General features: G+C 47.1%; 1 protein-coding gene across 1 annotated transcript in view; it reads left to right on the top strand.

Annotated features, from left to right (window-relative positions):
* The window catches only part of snphb (syntaphilin b), a 43,215-nt gene extending 23,099 nt beyond the window's left edge, over window positions 1–20,116 (top strand). Inside the window, exons 3-9 of the mRNA XM_046343720.1 lie at window positions 9,222–9,361; window positions 10,631–10,726; window positions 12,401–12,520; window positions 14,651–14,761; window positions 17,270–17,422; window positions 17,954–18,235; window positions 18,342–20,116. Coding sequence (XP_046199676.1) covers window positions 9,312–9,361; window positions 10,631–10,726; window positions 12,401–12,520; window positions 14,651–14,761; window positions 17,270–17,422; window positions 17,954–18,235; window positions 18,342–19,713 — 2,184 coding nt within the window. The 5' untranslated portion in view covers window positions 9,222–9,311 and the 3' untranslated portion in view covers window positions 19,714–20,116. The remainder of the gene's footprint in view (window positions 1–9,221; window positions 9,362–10,630; window positions 10,727–12,400; window positions 12,521–14,650; window positions 14,762–17,269; window positions 17,423–17,953; window positions 18,236–18,341) is intronic.

A 20,116-nucleotide genomic window follows, 5' to 3' on the forward strand; every position in this document is an offset into this window, starting at 1 on the left:
CACCCACTTTGCCAAAGCACAGCCCCCACACCACTAGAGGGATATCTTCAACCACCAACTTACCATCCTGAGACAAGGCTGATTATAGCCCACAAAGATCTCCGCCACGGCACAACCCAAGGGGGGGGGGGGGGGGCGCCAACCCAGACAGGATGACCACAACAGTGAATCAACCCACTCAGGTGATGCACCCCCTGCAGGGACCCCCTGCAGGGACGACTTAAATACCCTACATTACTCATCTCATATGTATATACTGTACTTTATACCATCTACTGCATCTTGCCTATGCCGTTCGGCCATCGGTCATCCATATATTTATATGTACATATTCTTATTCATTCCTTTACACTTGTGTGTATAAGTTAGTTGTTGTGAAATTGTTAGATTACTTGTTAGATATTACTGCATGGTTGGAACTAGAAACTACACTCGCATTAACATCTGCTAACCATGGGTATGTGACCAATCAAATGTGATTTGAAGTCCATACAAAAATTATTTATCAAGATCGGTGTGGAGGAACTTGATTGGCCTGCACAGAGCCCTGACCTCAACCCCATCGAACACCTTTGGGATGAATTGGAATGCTGACTGCCAGCCAGACCTAAATGCCCAACATCAGTGCCCGATCTCCCTAATGATCTAGTGGCTGAATGGAAGCAGGTCCCCGCAGCAATGTTCCAACATCTAGTTGAAAGCCAGAAGAGTGGGCTATTATAGCAGCAAAACGGAGACCAAGTCCATATTAATGCCCATGATTTTGGAATGAGATGATCGACAAGAAGGTGTCCACATACTTTTGGTCAAGTAGTGTAGGATCTTAGTTTGAGCCAGTTTGCTACAGCAGGAAAATAATCCTGCAGCAACAGGAAATGTTAACTATTAAGTGGATATAATTTTTTTAGGGGTTGGTACGAAAAATGTAAGGGAAAATCAAGTCTGAAATTTCAAAGTGGAAATTACAAACTTCAGAAGCCTTTAAAAAAAACTGAAATATACAAGTTTTTAATTTCCACTTCGATCCGACATCTGTAGTAGGAAGTATTGCCTCTGCCTCCCTCCCAGTCTACCTGCTCCCGTCAAACCAGCATTCCACAGAGTTCTTATTGTTATCTTTGCTCTAATGTATGTGTGTGTATGTGTGTGTGTGTGTGTTTATTTCCATATTTAATCATGTTCCCCTGTTTTCCACATCAGAAGGCCTTGATTGCCCCAGAGGGTTTGATGTTGCTTAGTGACAGCCATTATCAGGAAAGCCATCATGGACACAGGTGTGTCTTCCTTCTGGGTGGCACTGAATCATTTCTTCCTTTGTTTCTACGATCTTTGATTGTTCTTTGTCTGTTGTTTTCATATCAGCTTTACTTTTATAGGGCTACTCTTATTTACATAACACATGAATGGATGAAATAGCGATGTATAGTTCTCTATTGAATGCCACGTAATTAACATGTGATAGAAGGACATTGTTAGAGCAATGCTTAGTGCAACAGATCATTCAAATATATCACATCAGAGCATTAGGCCAGTAACCAAAAGGTCACTAGTTTGAATCCCCGAGTCAACTTGGGGAAAAATCTGTCACTGTGCCCTTGAGCATGGCACTTAACCCGAATTGCTCCTGTAAGTTGGATAAGAGCATCTGCAAAAAAAATGTTTGTTTTTTACATTTATTTAACTAGTCAAGTCAGTTAACCTGTTACTCCTACCCCCCTACTTTTTCGAACATTCTGTTAAAAATTGCGCAACATTTCAGTGCCCTGCTACTCATGCCAGGAATATAGTATATGCATATGATTAGTATGTGTGGATAGAAAACACTCAGACGTTTATAAAACTGGTTAAATCACGGCTGTGACTATAACAGAACGTGCGTTTCATCGAAAAGTGCAGGAAAATCTGATCACTGAAAATGGGAAAATATATCCATGCGCCACTTACATTTACATTACATTTACATTTAAGTCATTTAGCAGACGCTCTTATCCAGAGCGACTTACAAATTGGTGCATTCACCTTATGACATCCAGTGGGACAGTCACTTAACAATAGAGCATCTAAAACTTAGGGGGGGTGGGGTGAGAGGGATTACTTAACCTATCCTAGGTATTCCTTAAAGAGGTGGGGTTTCAGGTGTCTCCGGAAGGTGGTGATTGACTCCGCTGTCCTGGCGTCGTGAGGGAGTTTGTTCCACCATTGGGGGGGCCAGGGCAGCGAACAGTTTTGACTGGGCTGAGCGGGAGCTGTACTTCCTCAGTGGTAGGGAGGCGAGCAGGCCAGAGGTGGATGAACGCAGTGCCCTTGTTTGGGTGTAGGGCCTGATCAGAGCCTGGAGGTACTGAGGTGCCGTTCCCCTCACAGCTCCGTAGGCAAGCACCATGGTCTTGTAGCGGATGCGAGCTTCAACTGGAAGCCAGTGGAGAGAACGGAGGAGCGGGGTGACGTGAGAGAACTTGGGAAGGTTGAACACCAGACGGGCTGCGGCGTTCTGGATGAGTTGAAGGGGTTTAATGGCACAGGCAGGGAGCCCAGCCAACAGCGAGTTGCAGTAATCCAGACGGGAGATGACAAGTGCCTGGATTAGGACCTGCGCCGCTTCCTGTGTGAGGCAGGGTCGTACTCTGCGGATGTTGTAGAGCATGAACCTACAGGAACGGGCCACCGCCTTGATGTTAGTTGAGAACGACAGGGTGTTGTCCAGGATCACGCCAAGGTTCTTGGCGCTCTGGGAGGAGGACACAATGGAGTTGTCGACCGTGATGGCGAGATCATGGAACGGGCAGTCCTTCCCCGGGAGGAAGAGCAGCTCCGTCTTGCCGAGGTTCAGCTTGAGGTGGTGATCCGTCATCCACACTGATATGTCTGCCAGACATGCAGAGATGCGATTCGCCACCTGGTCATCAGAAGGGGGAAAGGAGAAGATTAATTGTGTGTCGTCTGCATAGCAATGATAAGAGAGACCATGTGAGGTTATGACAGAGCCAAGTGACTTGGTGTATAGCGAGAATAGGAGAGGGCCAAGAATAGAGCCCTGGGGGACACCAGTGGTGAGAGCGCGTGGTGAGGAGACAGATTCTCGCCACGCCACCTGGTAGGAGCGACCTGTCAGGTAGGACGCAATCCAAGCGTGGGCCGCGCCGGAGATGCCCAACTCGGAGAGGGTGGAGAGGAGGATCTGATGGTTCACAGTATCGAAGGCAGCCGATAGATCTAGAAGGATGAGAGCAGAGGAGAGAGAGTTAGCTTTAGCAGTGCGGAGCGCCTCCGTGATACAGAGGAGAGCAGTCTCAGTTGAATGACTAGTCTTGAAACCTGACTGATTTGGATCAAGAAGGTCATTCAGAGAGAGATAGCGGGAGAGCTGGCCAAGGACGGCACGTTCAAGAGTTTTGGAGAGAAAAGAAAGAAGGGATACTGGTCTGTAATTGTTGACATCGGAGGGATCGAGTGTAGGTTTTTTCAGAAGGGGTGCAACTCTCGCTCTCTTGAAGACGGAAGGGACGTAGCCAACGGTCAGGGATGAGTTGATGAGCGAGGTGAGGTAAGGGAGAAGGTCTCCGGAAATGGTCTGGAGAAGAGAGGAGGGGATAGGGTCAAGCGGGCAGGTTGTTGGGCGGCCGGCCGTCACAAGACGCGAGATTTCATCTGGAGAGAGAGGGGAGAAAGAGGTCAGAGCACAGGGTAGGGCAGTGTGAGCAGAACCAGCGGTGTCGTTTGACTTAGCAAACGAGGATCGGATGTCGTCGACCTTCTTTTCAAAATGGTTGACGAAGTCGTCTGCAGAGAGGGAGGAGGGGGGGGGGAGGATTCAGGAGGGAGGAGAAGGTGGCAAAGAGCTTCCTAGGGTTAGAGGCAGATGCTTGGAATTTAGCGTGGTAGAAAGTGGCTTTAGCAGCAGAGACAGAGGAGGAAAATGTAGAGAGGAGGGAGTGAAAGGATGCCAGGTCCGCAGGGAGGCGAGTTTTCCTCCATTTCCGCTCGGCTGCCCGGAGCCCTGTTCTGTGAGCTCGCAATGAGTCATCGAGCCACGGAGCGGGAGGGGAGGACCGAGCCGGCCTGGAGGATAGGGGACATAGAGAGTCAAGGGATGCAGAGAGGGAGGAGAGGAGGGTTGAGGAGGCAGAATCAGGAGATAGGTGGGAGAAGGTTTGAGCGGAAGGAAGAGATGATAGGATGGAAGAGGAGAGAGTAGCGGGGGAGAGAGAGCGAAGGTTGGGACGGCGCGATACCATCCGAGTAGGGGCAGTGTGGGAGGTGTTGGATGAGAGCGAGAGGGAAAAGGATACAAGGCAGTGGTCGGAGACTTGGAGGGGAGTTGCAGTGAGGTTAGTGGAAGAACAGCATCTAGTAAAGATGAGGTCGAGCGTATTGCCTGCCTTGTGAGTAGGGGGGAAGGTGAGAGGGTGAGGTCAAAAGAGGAGAGGAGTGGAAAGAAGGAGGCAGAGAGGAAAGAGTCAAAGGTAGACGTGGGGAGGTTAAAGTCGCCCAGAACTGTGAGAGGTGAGCCGTCCTCAGGAAAGGAGCTTATCAAGGCATCAAGCTCATTGATGAACTCTCCGAGGGAACCTGGAGGGCGATAAATGATAAGGATGTTAAGCTTGAAAGGGCTAGTAACTGTGACAGCATGGAATTCAAAGGAGGCGATAGACAGATGGGTAAGGGGAGAAAGAGAGAATGACCACTTGGGAGAGATGAGGATCCCGGTGCCACCACCCCGCTGACCAGACGCTCTCGGGGTGTGCGAGAACACGTGGGCGGACGAAGAGAGAGCAGTAGGAGTAGCAGTGTTGTCTGTGGTGATCCATGTTTCCGTCAGTGCCAAGAAGTCGAGGGACTGGAGGGAGGCATAGGCTGAGATGAACTCTGCCTTGTTGACCGCAGATTGGCAGTTCCAGAGGCTACCGGAGACCTGGAACTCCACGTGGGTCGTGCGCGCTGGGACCACCCATCGTTAAACATGAACCACATTAAATGGGGCCGAGGTTGCAATACCTACAGCTTCCACACAATGTCAACAGTCTTGTCATTTGCCTACGATTTGTTTCTTGGTCAAACAGACACGAGGCAGCGCAGTTCTTCCGGTCTCCGACCGGATATTTTGGTTGAGATTTACACGGACATTATATCAAGACATACAGCTATAGAATATACATCGCCTCGTGATCAATTTGATCGCTTATTAACGTTTACTAATACCTAAAGTTGCATTACAAAAGTATTTCGAAGTGTTTTGTGAAAGTTTATCGTCGACTTTTTTAATTTAAAAAAATGACGTTACGTTATAAAACGCTATTTTTTTCCTTGATCACACAGTCTTCATAGATCGATATCTAGGCTATATATGGACCGATTTAATCGAAAAAAAGACCCAATAGTGATGTTTATGGGACATCTAGGAGTGCCAACAAAGAAGATGATCAAAGGTAATGAATGTTTTATATTTTATTTGTGCGTTTTGTGTAGCGCTGACTATGCTAATTATTTTGTTTACGTCCCCTGCGGGTCTTTTGGGGTGTTACATGCTATCAGATAATAGCTTCTCATGCATTCGCCGAAAAGCATTTTAAAAATATGACTTGTTGCCTGGATTCACAACGAGTGTAGCTTTAATTCAGTACCCTGCATGTGTATTTTAATGAACGTTTGAGTTTTAACGAGTGCTATTAGCATTTAGCGTAGCGCATTTGCATTTCCAGGTGTCTAGATGGGACGCCTGCGTGTCGGGTAGGAGCAAGAGGTTAAGAACAAATTCTTATTTACAATGACAGCCTACCGGGGAACAGTGGGTTGACTGCCTTGTTCAGGGGCAGAACGACAGATTTTTACCATGTCAGCTCGGGATTTGATCTAGCAACCATACTAGTCCAACACTCTAACCACTAGGCTACCTGCCACCCCTAAATGACTCAAATGTAATAGAAATGTTTGCGTAACTGCACTGTTTGAGGTAAGTACCTGGTTAGGCAGCGGCGTAGGTGAAATTGTTGTCTTCTTTCTATGTTGCGTGCTGCTCTCCTACGTGTGTATTAACTGTATTCCCAAGAGTTAACAGCTGTTTCAACCAGGCTACGTCACACCCTGTGGGTGTAGATGGGTTATCAGGGATGAGGTGAGGTGATAACCAGCTGGGTCTCTCTCTGTAGCAGTCTCTCTGTCTCTCTGTAGCAGTCTCTCTGTCTCTCTGTAGCAGTCTCTCTGTCTCTCTGTAGCAGTCTCTGTCCCTCAGTCTCTCTGTCTCTCGGTATCAGTCTCTCGGTAGCAGTTTCTCTGTCTCTCTGTAGCAGTCTCTCTGTCTCTCTGTAGCAGTCTCTCTGTAGCTGTCCATCTGTCTCTCTGTAGCAGTCTCGTCTCTCTGTAGCAGTCTATGTCCCTTTGTCTCTCTGTAGCAGTATCTCGGTCTCTCTGTAGCTGTCTCTCTGTAGCAGTCTCTCTGTCTCTCTGTTTCTCTGTAGCAGTCTCTCTGTAGTAGTCTCTCTGTAGCAGTCTCTCTGTCTCTCTGTAGCAGTCTCTCTGTCTCTCGGTAGCAGTCTCTCTGTCTCTCTAGCAGTCTCTCTGTCCCTCTGTATCTCAGTCTCTCTGTAGCAGTCTCTCTGTCTCTCTGTAGCAGTCTCTGTCCCTCAGTCTCTCTGTCTCTCTGTATCAGTCTCTCTGTAGCAGTCTCTCTGTCTCTCTGTAGCAGTCTCTCTGTCTCTCTGTAGCAGTCTCTCTGTAGCTGTCCATCTGTCTCTCTGTAACAGTTTCTGTCTCTCTGTCTCTCTGTAGCAGTCTCTCTGTCTCTCTGTAGCAGTCTCTCTGTAGCTGTCCATCTGTCTCTCTTTAGCAGTCTCTGTCTCTCTGTAGCAGTCTCTGTCTCTCTGTATCAGTCTCCCTGTCGCAGTCTCTCAGTCTCTCTGTAGCAGTCTCTCTGTAGCTGTCCATCTGTCTCTCTGTAGCAGTCTCTGTCTCTTTGTCTCTCTGTAGCAGTCTCTCTGTAGCTGTCTCTTTGTCTCTCAGTAGCAGTCTCTCTGTCTCTCTGTAGCAGTCTCTCGGTCTCTGTAGCTGTCTCTCTGTAGCAGTCTCTCTGTCTCTCTGTTTCTCTGTAGCAGTCTCTGTCTCTGTAGCAGTCTCTCTGTAGCAGTTTCTCTGTAGCAATCTCTCTGTCTCTCTAGCAGTCTCTCTGTAGCAGTCTCTCTGTAGCAGTCTCTTTGTAGCAGTCTCTCTGTCTCTCTGTAGCAGTCTCTCTAGCAGTCTCTCAGTCTCTCTGTAGCAGTCTCTCTGTCTCTCTCTATAGCAGTCTCTCTGTCTCTCTCTGTAGCAGTCTCTCTGTAGCAGTCTCTCTGTAGCAGTCTCTTTGTAGCAGTCTCCCTGTTTCTCTGTAGCAGTCTCTCTGTAGCAGTCTCTCAGTCTCTCTGTAGCAGTCTCTCTGTCTCTCTGTAGCAGTCTCTCTGTAGCAGTCTCTCTGTAGCAGTCTCCCTGTTTCTCTGTAGCAGTCTTTCTGTAGCAATGAGACAGGTGTCTGTCTATCTGTGTCTGTCTGTCGCAGTGGACACTGAGTTGGTATCTGTCTCAGGTTGTCTGTCTCTCTGAGTGGCTGGCTGACTCTTTGTCTGTCTGTCTATATGACTTGCCTAGTTTAAAAAAAAGGTTAAAATTTAAAAAATAAAAAATTAATAAATGAATATATAGCATTGCAGGCTGAGTGGGCGTCTGTCTGGCCAGCTGGCTGGCTGGCTGCTGAGGGGTGATTCAACATGGTTACTCACTCTACACTGCAGGGTTGGGACAAACAGTACACTGCTGCCCAACCCTGTCAGGCAAGGACAGAGGAAATGGGGACAACATAAACTACAGCGTAGCGTTGTCTTTGAGAGTCTGAAGGGCTGGCTTTTCTCACATAAGGGTAGGGTCATTTTTCATGATCAGAAACGCAAAGCAGAGGGACAGAGGAAAAGTAAAGGAATAACTATATGGGAGTGTGTTTTAAGAGAGGGGATGACAGATGAGGAGGAAGAGGTCAAGGAGGTAGCTCTGTGCCCACACAGACAGAAGAATGGGTGGGTTTATGGAGAAGCCTGAGGGAGGTTTAGGGGACAGGTTTATGGAGAAGCCTGAGGGAGGTTTAGGGGACAGGTTTATGGAGAAGCCTGAGGGAGGTTTAGGGGACAGGTTTATGGAGAAGCCTGAGGGAGGTTTAGGGGACAGGTTTATGGAGAAGCCTGAGGGAGGTTTAGGGGACAGGTTTATGGAGAAGCCTGAGGGAGGTTTAGGGGACAGGTTTATGGAGAAGCCTGAGGGAGGTTTAGGGGACAGGTTTATGGAGAAGCCTGAGGGAGGTTTAGGGGACAGGTTTATGGAGAAGCCTGAGGGAGGTTTAGGGGACAGGTTTATGGAGAAGCCTGAGGGAGGTTTAGGGGACAGGCTTATGGTGCACACTTGGCTCCTGAACTCACTAAATCCTGTGTTCTATTATTAATGGGATTAATCCCCTCTTTCCCTTCATGTACTCTCCCTCTCTCTCTGTCTCTCCTCATCTACCTCTCCTATCATACCTGCTACCTCCCCAATCAGGTCTGTCTCTCAATCCTCACTGCTTATCTCCACTGACTGTGCATGGCCAAGAGGTTATGAGGAATAGACATACTTGGCACATTGTTGACCTTGAGACGCATATCTTATTTTGCAATCGGCATTTGCGCAACATTGTAATATATTTCAACTTGAGCTTTGAAAGCATGTTAATTAGATCGTTTCGAAGGACCGCAACAACTGTCGCATGGCTTTTCTGACTTAGATTGTAATTTATCACTGAATCAAATCCATAAACCATTTGCTGTTGAAGCACAAACACTGCTCTCTACAGTCTCAGGTCTGTGGCCAGACTAGCAAGTGGTGATTGGCTGACTCTCCCTGCTGCTCTGTCTGGCAGGGCTGATCCCAGATATGGCCATCCCTGGCCATCCCTGGCTCCAAAGAAAATTCTCCCACATGAGGACAAAGGCTATTTTAAATTTAAGGGTTAGAATTAGGGGTTAGGGAAAATAGGATTGTGAATTTAAATTAATTTTAGGTCCCCACGAGGATAGAAAAACCTCACTGACTTATTCATATTTGAAAACAATTGCATGATTTGTTGGTTCAAAACAGTGTGTCATGCCTGGTCCACAGTGACACAGAGTCAGTGCCTGTTTGTGTGTTTGTATAGAACTCACTGTGTTCATTTGTCTGTTTTCCTCTCTCAGGCTGGCTGTCACTGCAGAGCTGAAGCTGCAGAGTGAGAGAGAGACACAGAGATATACGAAAAGAGAGGGCGAGAGAGGCTGTCTGGCTCCATGTCTGCCCCTGCGCCTTCCACCGGGAGGTCTGTGTCGGGCTCACACAGGTACAGCACCGCATACACACCTACACATCTGAAACTCCTACTCTCTCCCCACTGGGCGCAGACGTCAATTCAACATCTATTCCACGTTGGCTCAACGTGGGTGGCAGGTAGCCTAGTGGTTAGTGTGTTGGGCTAATAACCGAAAGGTCACTGGTTCGAGCCGCCAAGATGAGGAATCTACTGATGTGCCCTTGAGCAAGGCACTTAACCCTAATTTGTTCCCGTGGCGCTGTACTTCTATGGCTGACCCTGTAAAGCAACACATTTCACTGCACCTATGCGGTGTATGTGACTATAAAAAACATAATTGAAATGACGTGGGAACAATGTTGATTCAACCAGTGGGTCCGTCTGTCCTCATTTCTCTAATTCATCCTCTATCGCTCTCCTTTCGTCTTCTTTTTAGATTACCTTCACACTCTTATGTTCTCCACTTAACCCCGTCTCTTATATAAGTACACCCTCATTTATTTTTGACTCATCCTTTTAAAATCCCTCGTACTCTGTTTTACTAATCTCCCTTTTCTATTGAACAGCCCTATTTTCCTCTAAATCCTTCTCTTTTCAACTTTTTCAGTCAACCTCTTAGTCAACCTCTCTCTCGCATCTCTCTATTTTGTTCTCCCTACTTCATCCATTTTGTCTTCTTATCATCAGCCACAAGAAATGGTCAGGGGTGAAGAATGTGGGTATGTCCCTCTCAGAGAACCCGTTTAATTATGTGATGTCTGGCTGAGTATTGAATGCTGTGTGTGAACTTGTGTTTGTCTTTATTGCTACAGGGGATTATCATCTCCTGGGAAAGCTGAGGCTCAGTTTTGCGTCAGTCCCATCAGCTGCTGAGCTCCATAAGCGGTTACAGGCCAATTTTCTCTCTCACCCTCTCTCTCTCTCTCTCTCACCCTCTCTCTCTCAACACAGTTGTCAGCACTTTAGAGCTTTGCTTTTCTCTCTTTTTTCCCAACATGGTTGGTTTGACCATGTAACTGCTTTGTCAGCTAAAAATGAATGCAGGGGTGTGTTGGGATTATGGTAAGAGTTGCTATAAAAGGAGTGAATGATTGGATTTAACACACTGCAAGTATATTGTGAACTTGCACTCTGTCTATTTAAAGTTGTCTTTATGTTGATACTGTATTTCACTTCAATCAATTACTCCTGTCCAATGTTCTAGCTACAGCGCAAGAGTAGCATGAACTCTATTAGGCTTGGAAAACTGGAGCAAAGATAGAACCCAGCTCTGGTCCTTTCTGTCGTCTCTCTCCCTAGATTCAACCCTCTGAAGGCTCTGCAGCCCAAACGGCGCTTGCAGCAAATGCTGTCGTCCTCCTCGCCCGTGCCTGTAGCCGTGCCCGCGCCCCCTGCGTGAGACACCCTTCAGTTATACTGTCCCAGAGAGCATGCTCATGTGCCGTAGTCATAGCTGGACAGACCGGCACAGACAGAGATCCATTGATCTTTGACATTCACTGATAAACCCTCCAGATGCACCAAACAGAATTGGTGGTACAGTGACGTACTGTATAACAATATTATAACCAATAGCTTGATGAGGTGATTGACTGATTTAACAGTGCATTTACGGAAGAGTACTGCTGTTAAAGTAGTAGTGCTGGCTGGTCAGTCACACTGGACAATCTCTCAAACCTGAAATCTTCAAATCTGACCGTAGTTATTGTGTGGTAGTTTATAAGAGCAGGTCTCTCTGTCCCACCACATTCTCGTCTCACTTTTTACAACCACTCTGTATAGGAGTATTCCTCACACAGCGTCAGCACAGCCTGCATACACATCATAACACCAGCTTGGCCCACATCAGGCACGTTCACACCAGGGTCCAACTCAAAGGAGAAGAGATGTAATGATGGACTGAAATTGTGCCGAACCTTATTTAGCCCACATATTTGACATTTTCTAGACCTTTCTTTCCAGGCTTGCTTCCGCTGCATTTTTCAGCTTGACCCTTTTCTGTTTGTCTGCTGATGGCCTTTGTCATAACCTGACATAACCCTTTCTCAAATAAAACTGCTCCCAACAGCTGGTTCTATCTGCTTGGCACTGCTTATCTCCTCCCACCCAGTCTGGGAGCCAGTGATTGGGCAACACTACTGTCCTCCTGGATAACTGCCAGAATTGGATTGCTTTGTTTAATTGCCTGTCATTAGTAAATGTACCAATTTGTCAACAGTCACAGACTAGTACAGGACAGGAGTTGCCCATCACAGTGCCCCTTCCCCATTCCTTCACTAATAAAATGTAGAAACTACATGAATATGATTTCAACTGAATTTCCTTCTACTTTCTTTAGTTTTCTTCTTCTCCCAGTTGTTAATTCTGCTGACTTTGTTTTTGGTTTCTTGTCCTGATGTTGTTTTTAAGGGTTATGTGAGGTAGGAATTTCCCCAGATTGCAGGCTGTAATTGTGCATATTTTTTGGTGTGGGCTCTGATGCCACTGCTCACCTTTCGTCCTGAGGGGGACAGGGTAAGAAGGCAGAAATGTGTCTGGTCCACATGTCAGCATCTTAATCATGGTTGAATCATTTCTTTGTTTAGGCGAATCATGTTTAGATGAAGTCATCTTCAGATGCCCTGTTAGCCTATAGCAGACCTCGACAGGGCAAGTTCATGTCTCGTTAGTAGTTGTAATCTGCCTATGCTCTCTCTCATTAAAGAACAAATCTGCTGTATTTGCACACATCAGTGTAGAGGAAATCCTTGGCTCAGGGAGATAAGTTCTAATGAGCCAGTTTTTAAGGAGAAGTAATATTTGAATCCATTTCATTCTAAATGCATTTCTCATTCATCATTAGCCAGTGTTTCTGCTCTAAACAATCCAGGCTACGGTCTTTATTTCAATTTAAACAGTCTCACTATCAAACTAGATAGGTACTCACTTTTCTTATCCCCTGATGACCATTGTTGATGTATTTGGCCAACACAGAGTATAAGCCCTAAGTACTATTGATGTTTGTCACTGGGTTGTAGTCTGACAGACATCACTACCTCCTCACTGTAATAGCTTGTTGTCTTTGGTCAGGTTCGACTACTGCAGGTTCATAGAGCTAGACTACATTCCAATGGAGACAGACTATATGGTTTCAATGCGCCCAACGGAACGAGGATATCTCACTACCAAGTCTCCGGAGCGGCACTGTCGGTCAGCACAACTCTCCTTTTATCCCTCTCTCTCCGTCAATGTTTTGTTGTTGTATCTCTCTGACTTCGTGCCGTAGGCATGTGCAGTGCATTCAGAATGTATTCAGACCCCTTCCCTTTTTTTCTACATTTTGTTACGTTAGACTTCTTCTAGGAGGGAATTAATAGTTTTTTTCCCTCATCGTTCTACACACAATATCCCATAATGACAAAGCGAAAACAGGTTTTCAGGTTTTCAGAAATACCTTATTTACATAAGTATTTGGAATCTTTGCTATGAGACTCGAAATTGAGCTCAAGTGCATCTTGTTTCCATTGATCCTTCTTGAGATGTTTCTACAACTTGAATGGAGTCCACCTGTGGTAAATTCAATTAATTGGACATGATATGGAAAGGCACACACCTTTCTATATAAGGTCTCACAGTTGACAGTGCATGTCAGAGCAAAAACCAAGCCATGAGGTCGAAGGAATTGTCAGTAGAGCTCCGAGACAGGATTGTGTCGAGGCACAGATCTGGGGAAGGGTACCAAAAGAATTCTGCAGCATTGAAGGTCCCCAAGAACAAAGTGGCCTCCATCTTTCTTAAATGGAGGAAGTTTGGAACCACCAAGACTCTTCCTAGAGCTGGCCGCCCGGCCAAACTAAGCAATCGGGGGAGAAGGGCCAATGGTTACTCTGACAGAGCTCCTTAGTGAAGATGGGAGAACCTTCCAGAAGGATGACCATCTCTGCAGCACTCCACAAATCAGGCCTTTATGGTAGAGTGGCCAGACGAAAGCTACTCCTCAGTAAAAGGCACCTAAAGGACTCTCAGACCATGACAAACAAGATTCTCTGGTCTGATGAAACCAAGATTGAACTCTTCGGCCTGAATGCCAGGCGTCACATCTGGAGGAAACCTGGCACTGTCCCTACGGTAAAGGATGGTGGTGGCTGCATCATACTGTGGGGATGTTTTTCAGCAGCAGGGACCGGGAGATTAGTTAGGATCGATGGAAAGATGAACCGAGCAAAGTACAAAGAAATCCTTGATGAAAACCTGCTCTGAAGCGAAGGTTCACCTTCCAACAGGACAACAACCCTAAGCACACAGCCAAGACAACGCAGGAGGGGCTTCGGGACAAGTCTCTGAATAGCCGGCCAGATCCCAGACTTGAACGCGATTTGAACAACCTGAAAATAGCTGTGCAGCGACGTTCCCCATCCAACCTGAGGATCTGCAGAGAAGAATGGGAGAAACTCCCCAAATACAGGTGTGCCAAGCTTGTCGCATCATACCCAAGAAGACTCGAGGCTGTAATCGCTGCCAGAGGTGCTTCAATAAAGTACTGAGTAAAGGGTCTGAATACTTATGTAAATGTGATATTTCATTTTTTTAAATTGCTAACATTTCTAAAAACCTGTTTTTTTGTATTCTGTGTAGATTGAGGGGAAAGGGACAATGTAATCCATTTTAGAATAAGGCTGTAACAAGATCGGGGGGAAAAATCAAAGGGGTCTGAATAATTTCCGAATGTTCTGTATTTAGTCTTCATGCCAATATATTGAATGACAAATGTATATTGTCATTTAATATGCGTTTTAAAGTCTTAATTTGAACTTCTGATAACATGTTCTGTTGTTGAGCATCACTAGATGTGGGATGTTAGAGTGTTATGGTACAAGGTCCATGGCATGTAGATTGAATCCAGGTACTTCCTAAACCATCACATGCAAGCTGATCTGTTGTTGGCTGGGAGTAACCTTTCACCTTTTGGCATTCTCATTTATTGATGAGAATGATTTATTGACATGATTGAAGTTCTACTTTGTCTTGGCTTTTGGTTTTCTTGACCGCTTTCATCTACTCAAAGTGCATGGCATCTTTGAGCCATCGTGTACTATCACCTGTGTTGCAGAGCATACTGTATGTCCTCCTTCATCATGGCCTTTTAATGCATGTCGGTCTTGGCACGTTTTGAGTCTGTTTTTTAGTGGGCATGTTTGAGGGTGAGTTTTTGGGCATAATTTAATGTTGGTTGAGTTTTATTGAGGCAGGATTTGTTCTGGTGTTTGATAATGTCAGTTAATAGTACTCTGTCTGTCTATAATGCCTGATGTATTAACGGTCCCTCTCACTCTGGTACAGAAGGACAGCTGCCCCAGTCAGCAACAGAGATCCCTATGGCAACGCCTCTCTCAGCAGCAGCAGCACTAACTCTGGCTCCTGCAAGGGCAGTGATTGCAGCCCCACCAAGGGGTAAGACAACAACTGTCTACCCCATCAAACTATAAGACTAAGGGCTCTATTCAATCCGCATCGAGGAAATTCAGCGTCCCAGTGGGATTGAAATTTAAAGGCAATGTTCCCGCATTAGCTGAGACGGCATTCAAGGTAAACGCTGTCGATTTTCCGCTTAGTAGGAACTGGCCTTTACATTTCCTCAACGATACAGATTGAATATAACCCTATGGCCTGCTATGCCCCCATGTCAGTATCATTCTCCTACATGGGAGAATGAGTGCCTACAAAGTCTTATGTTTTGTATCATAAGGACATGTAATTAAAAGGTCTTATAACTTGTTAGAGGAATGTATGAGCCGTAGCCCTTGACACTGATCAGCGCCTACATTGGAACGCAGTGGCTGTACGTGTCGTCAGAGTTCAGGGTCTCCGCTTCACAGCTCTGTATGGGTTTTGACTGACAGCCGTTCTGAACTTGAGCACCGCGCACGACAAGGAGTTGCCCCCATCCCTCCCGCTAATTGGGCAACTTCTGAAAAATGCTTGTTGTCTGAGTGAGAGAAGGTGTAAATTACGAGGACTCTCTGTATTTTGAAAGGTGAGAGGTTGAAGATTATAACACATACTGCTTTGATGTCATGCAAGCAAGCTAAACACACGTGATGCCCAAATGTGCACTCCACATTTACATATCATAAAACTCATGTCGTATACAGTGTCCACATTTATGATAACTATGTTTGATGTACAGTTACAAGGTAACATGGCGTTATACCCTGGGTTGTCCTGAACAGAATGAGCCTATGTTTGTTGAATTGTGAAGAAAATCTGCCGTGGACCACGCATCTGAATACACTCATGACTCTATTCTATTTGCACCAGAATTACGATCCGCTTCTCTTAATTGCCTTGAGAAAACCTAACACTGTAAGATCGTATTTCGACGGGACAGTAGTGGAGAAGGTGGGAAGTTTTAAGTTCCTCAGCGTACACATCACGGACAAACTGAAAAGGTCCACCCACACAGACAGCGTGGTGAAGAAGGCGCAGCAGCTCCTCTTCAACCTCAGGAGGTTGAATAAATTTGGCTTGTCACCAAAAACACTCACAAACTTTTACAGATGCACAATCAAAGAGCATCCTGTCGGGCTGTATCACCGCCTGGTACAGCAACTCCTCTGCCCACAACCGTAAGGCTCTCCAGAGGGTAGTGAGGTCTGCACAACGCATCACTGGGGGGGAAACTACCTGCCCTCCAGGACACCTACAGTACCCGATGTCACAGGAAGGCCATAAAGATCATCAAGGACAATAACCACACCGAGCCACTGCCTGTTCACCCCGCTATCATCCAGAAGGCGAGGTCAGTACAGGTGCATCAAAGCTGGGACTGAGAGACTGAAGAACAGCTTCTATCTCATGGCCATCAGACTGTTAAACAGCCATCACTAACATTGGTTGGCTGCTGCTGACATACTGACTCAAATCTCTAGACACTTTAATAATTAAAAATTGGATATAATAAATGTATAACTAGTCACTTTTAACAATGCCACTTTATATAATATTTACATACCCATTACTCATCTCATATGTATATACTGTACTCTATACCATCTACTGCATCTTGCCTATGCCGCACGGCCATCGCTTATCCATATATTTATATGTACATATTCTTATTCATTCCTTTACACTTGTGTGTGCATAAGGTAATTGTGAAATTGTTAGATGACTTGTTAGATATTACTGCATGGTTGGAACTACAAGCACAAGCATTTCGCTACACTCTCATTAACATCTGCTAACCATGTGTATGTGACAAATAAAGTTTGCCATGAATATTGGAAAGTCATGTTGGAAATAAAATTATGCCCACCTGACCCAGATTGCGATTTTATAATGGAACATTTTTGGATTGTTTCAACAACAACAGTAATTGTGTAAAGTCTGGGACACAGGGCTGTGTTCCAAACAAAGTCTGCTTGCTCTAGAACGGCACCACTAGGAGAGTAAAAACAGAGCACCTTATAGTTGAAGACTCTTCTTTGAGTCATAAAAGTGCATTGAAATGACTTGAGAACTGTGCACACTTTGGAGAGGTGTGTGGCCACTTGGAGACGCCAGTTAGACCTCTCACTCAAGACAACAAATGACAAGGGTTTATGTTGTACTTACCCCCAAAGTATTTTCAGATTTCATTATCAACAAATGTGGTGAGAAGTACAGTAGATGTCAAATGTTAATAAAATCAACAGTGTAATGTTTGGATTCAGTCTTGTGTTACATGAGCTGTTGTGTCCTCACATTTAGTCTAGTCATTTCCCCGTAATCTCTAAACTGTAGTTATGCATTTGCTTTCCATATTTCTTCTGTAAGAAACATTTCAATCTATCGCTATCCATATAGGCCAATTCCAACGAGTGTAAGGGGTTTTAATAATGTCTTATAATTCAGCTTGTAGAAGATAATGGATTCCAATACATCTTTGTCTCTCCTGTTTCCTCTCTCTCTTTCTCCAAGGCGTCACATGAAGGCATACGCCTCATGTACAGATAACCATGGCATCCGCCCCCCTCCCCCAGAGCAGTACCTCACACCCCTGCAGCAGAAGGAGGTGTGTATCAGACACCTGCGGGCCCGGCTCAAGGAGTCAGTCGACAGGCTGCAGGACAGGTGAGACACAAAAGGACACACTGGAATGATTCTCTAGCCAAAAGGACACACTGGAATGATTCTCTAGCCAAAAGGACACACTGGAATGATTCTCTAGCCAAAATGACACACTGGAATGATTCTCTAGCCAAAAGGACACACTGGAATGATTCTCTAGCCAAAAGGAAGATCTGGACTCGGACCATTACATTTTCCCATTTACTCTGGTCTCGTTCAAACAAGTACATTTTCATTTGAGCATTTTTTGTTTTGGAAATATTATGCTCTTTGAAATATAGATTTGAGTGTCAACTTCTACCCCATTTCTATCAAATTACCCTCATAACGCTTTCATTTCGTAATTATGTTGATATATAAACATCATTTTTTGGGGTCAAATTACTAAATCGCCAAACATTATTACTAAATCTCTCTCTTTAAACCTCCCTTGTTCACTCCCTCCCTCTCTCTCAACCTCCCTTGTTCACTCCCTCCCTCTCTCTCAACCTCCCTTGTTCACTCACTCCTCCTCCTCTTCTCTGTCTGTCTCAGGGACTCTGAGATCGATGCGTTGAAGGCCCAGCTGTGTCGGATGCAGGAGGACTGGGTTGAAGAGGAGTGTCACCGCGTGGAGGCCCAGCTGGCCCTGAAAGAGGCGCACAGGGAGATCCAGCAGCTCAAGGAAGTGGTGGACGTGGTGCGCACCAACCTCAGCTCCAGCGACTCCACCGACACCGGCGTCCAGAAATACTTCCAGGACATCAATGCCCAGAACCTCAAGCTGGAGAACCTGCTGCTCAGCATGGAGCTGGCTCAGAACGGGGTGGCCAAGGAGCAGGAGGCTGCTGCAGCAAGAGGAGTGGCAGGGGGTCTCGGGCTGGGAGGCCTGGGACTGCGGGGTCATGGCCTGGGAGTAGTCCCGCTGCATCAGGGACTGGAGGGGTGGCTCCAAGAGTCTGTGTGGGTCCTGTGACGGCTCCCCCGCCCGTTCTCTGACTCATAGCTCTACCTACACCAAGCTGAGCGACCATGCACTGGGGGATAAGAACGGGAACGGCCTGTCAGGGGAGGAGAACCATGACAGCGGCTTTGTGTGCTGTGGGGAGAGTCACAGTGCAGCCAGCAGTCACAGGGCAGACAGCAGTCACAGGGCAGACAGCAGTCACAGGGCAGACTTACTCCTGGAGGCAGCCTTCCTATCTGAAGAGACAGCCTCACTGCTCAGCACCTACTCCCACCTGCCACAGTCCTCCACCTACGAGAAGCTGTGCACCGGGCAGGACAGGGTGGTGCCCCTGCGCTGTGCCATGGGTGGGGCGGGCAGCACCAACCACTCCTGTCTGTCCCACCACCACCTGTACCTGCACCACCTCAGGGAGCAGGCCGTCCAGACAGAGAGCTGCCCCGTCCCGGTGGGGTTGGGCTACGCCTCTGACCTGGACACCATCACCGAGCGCACCTTCCGCTCTCAGGCCTGCAGCCCGACCTCCACCTGGGTCTCAGATGAGGGAGATGACCTGGACTCAGTTACCATGACGTCAGTCACCATGACAACTCTCACAGCTACAACAGCTGAGCCCGCTCCTGGTACTCCTTTACCCAGCTCTGCCTCTGTCTCCTGTGCAGTGGATATGGCCTCCCTATCAGTGAAGGAGGATGGGAAGATGGTGGGAGAGTTGGAGAGGCATATAGAGGTAGTGGGGGAGGGTGCAGTGGGGATGGTAGAGGTAGGCAAGCAGCAGGAGGAGGAGGATGTGGGGTTGGTACAGTTGTGTAAGCAGGAGGAGGTAAAGGTGCTGGGGTTGGTGAGGGAGTGGAAGCAGGGGGATGTCCGGGAGTTAGATCTATATAATCAGAGTGAGGAGGTTTTGGAGGTGAAGAATCAGAGAGCGGTTGAGGAGGTGAGGTCAGTGGAGGTGGAGGAGCGGCCCCACACCTCCCAGCCCAGGAGCAGCTCGCTACAGGAGATAGCTGGGGTGACAGTGGTGGAGGTTGATGATGATGAAGAGGCTGAGGTTCAGGGAGCAGTAGGGGGAGCAGAGGAGTCTACCTCTTCTGAGTCTGGACCTGCAGTGAAGAGCTACTGGAGCCGCCACTTCCTGGTGGACCTGCTGGCAGTGGCTGTGCCAGTGGTTCCCACGGTGGCATGGCTGTGCCAGGGGGCACGGCGCGATGGACTGCCAATTTACCACTTCGGCTCACTGCTGCGTGGCTGCTGCACAGTGGCCCTCTCCTCCCTGCGCAGGGGCGGTGGAGTCAGGCACTACCCCGCGGGCACAGGTGGGGTAGCCATGGGGGGCACCGAGATCTGAGACAGGCCCCATAACAGCCTGGGAACTGCACACACACAGCACTGCCCTCTCTGGTCCTGGGTCCTGGGTTTGTCCTCCACCTGAATTACTGGGTAAAGAAAGGAGGGGAGCGATGATTTTGAATAAATTATTCCGAAGACAGGACAGCCCCAGCAAACCATATAACCCTCTCTGGTGGTGGCCTCTTCCACCTCTTCCGCTAGACTGAGAAGGGACACCAGGATGTGTTGAACTGACACTAAATGGTAGAACTGAACAGTTCAATGGATACTGAATGGCCGGAGTGTGACTGATGGGGATTGTAACCACTCTCGTGTGCAGGGAGACTGAAAGGTCTGTCCGTCACTTTGGCTCCCTTTATTGGTCCAGTTCCATTTTGACTCGTGTGTAAGAAATGTGTGAT

Source organism: Oncorhynchus gorbuscha, linkage group LG03 (assembly GCF_021184085.1).
Source record: "Oncorhynchus gorbuscha isolate QuinsamMale2020 ecotype Even-year linkage group LG03, OgorEven_v1.0, whole genome shotgun sequence".
Classification (NCBI taxonomy): domain Eukaryota; kingdom Metazoa; phylum Chordata; class Actinopteri; order Salmoniformes; family Salmonidae; genus Oncorhynchus; species Oncorhynchus gorbuscha.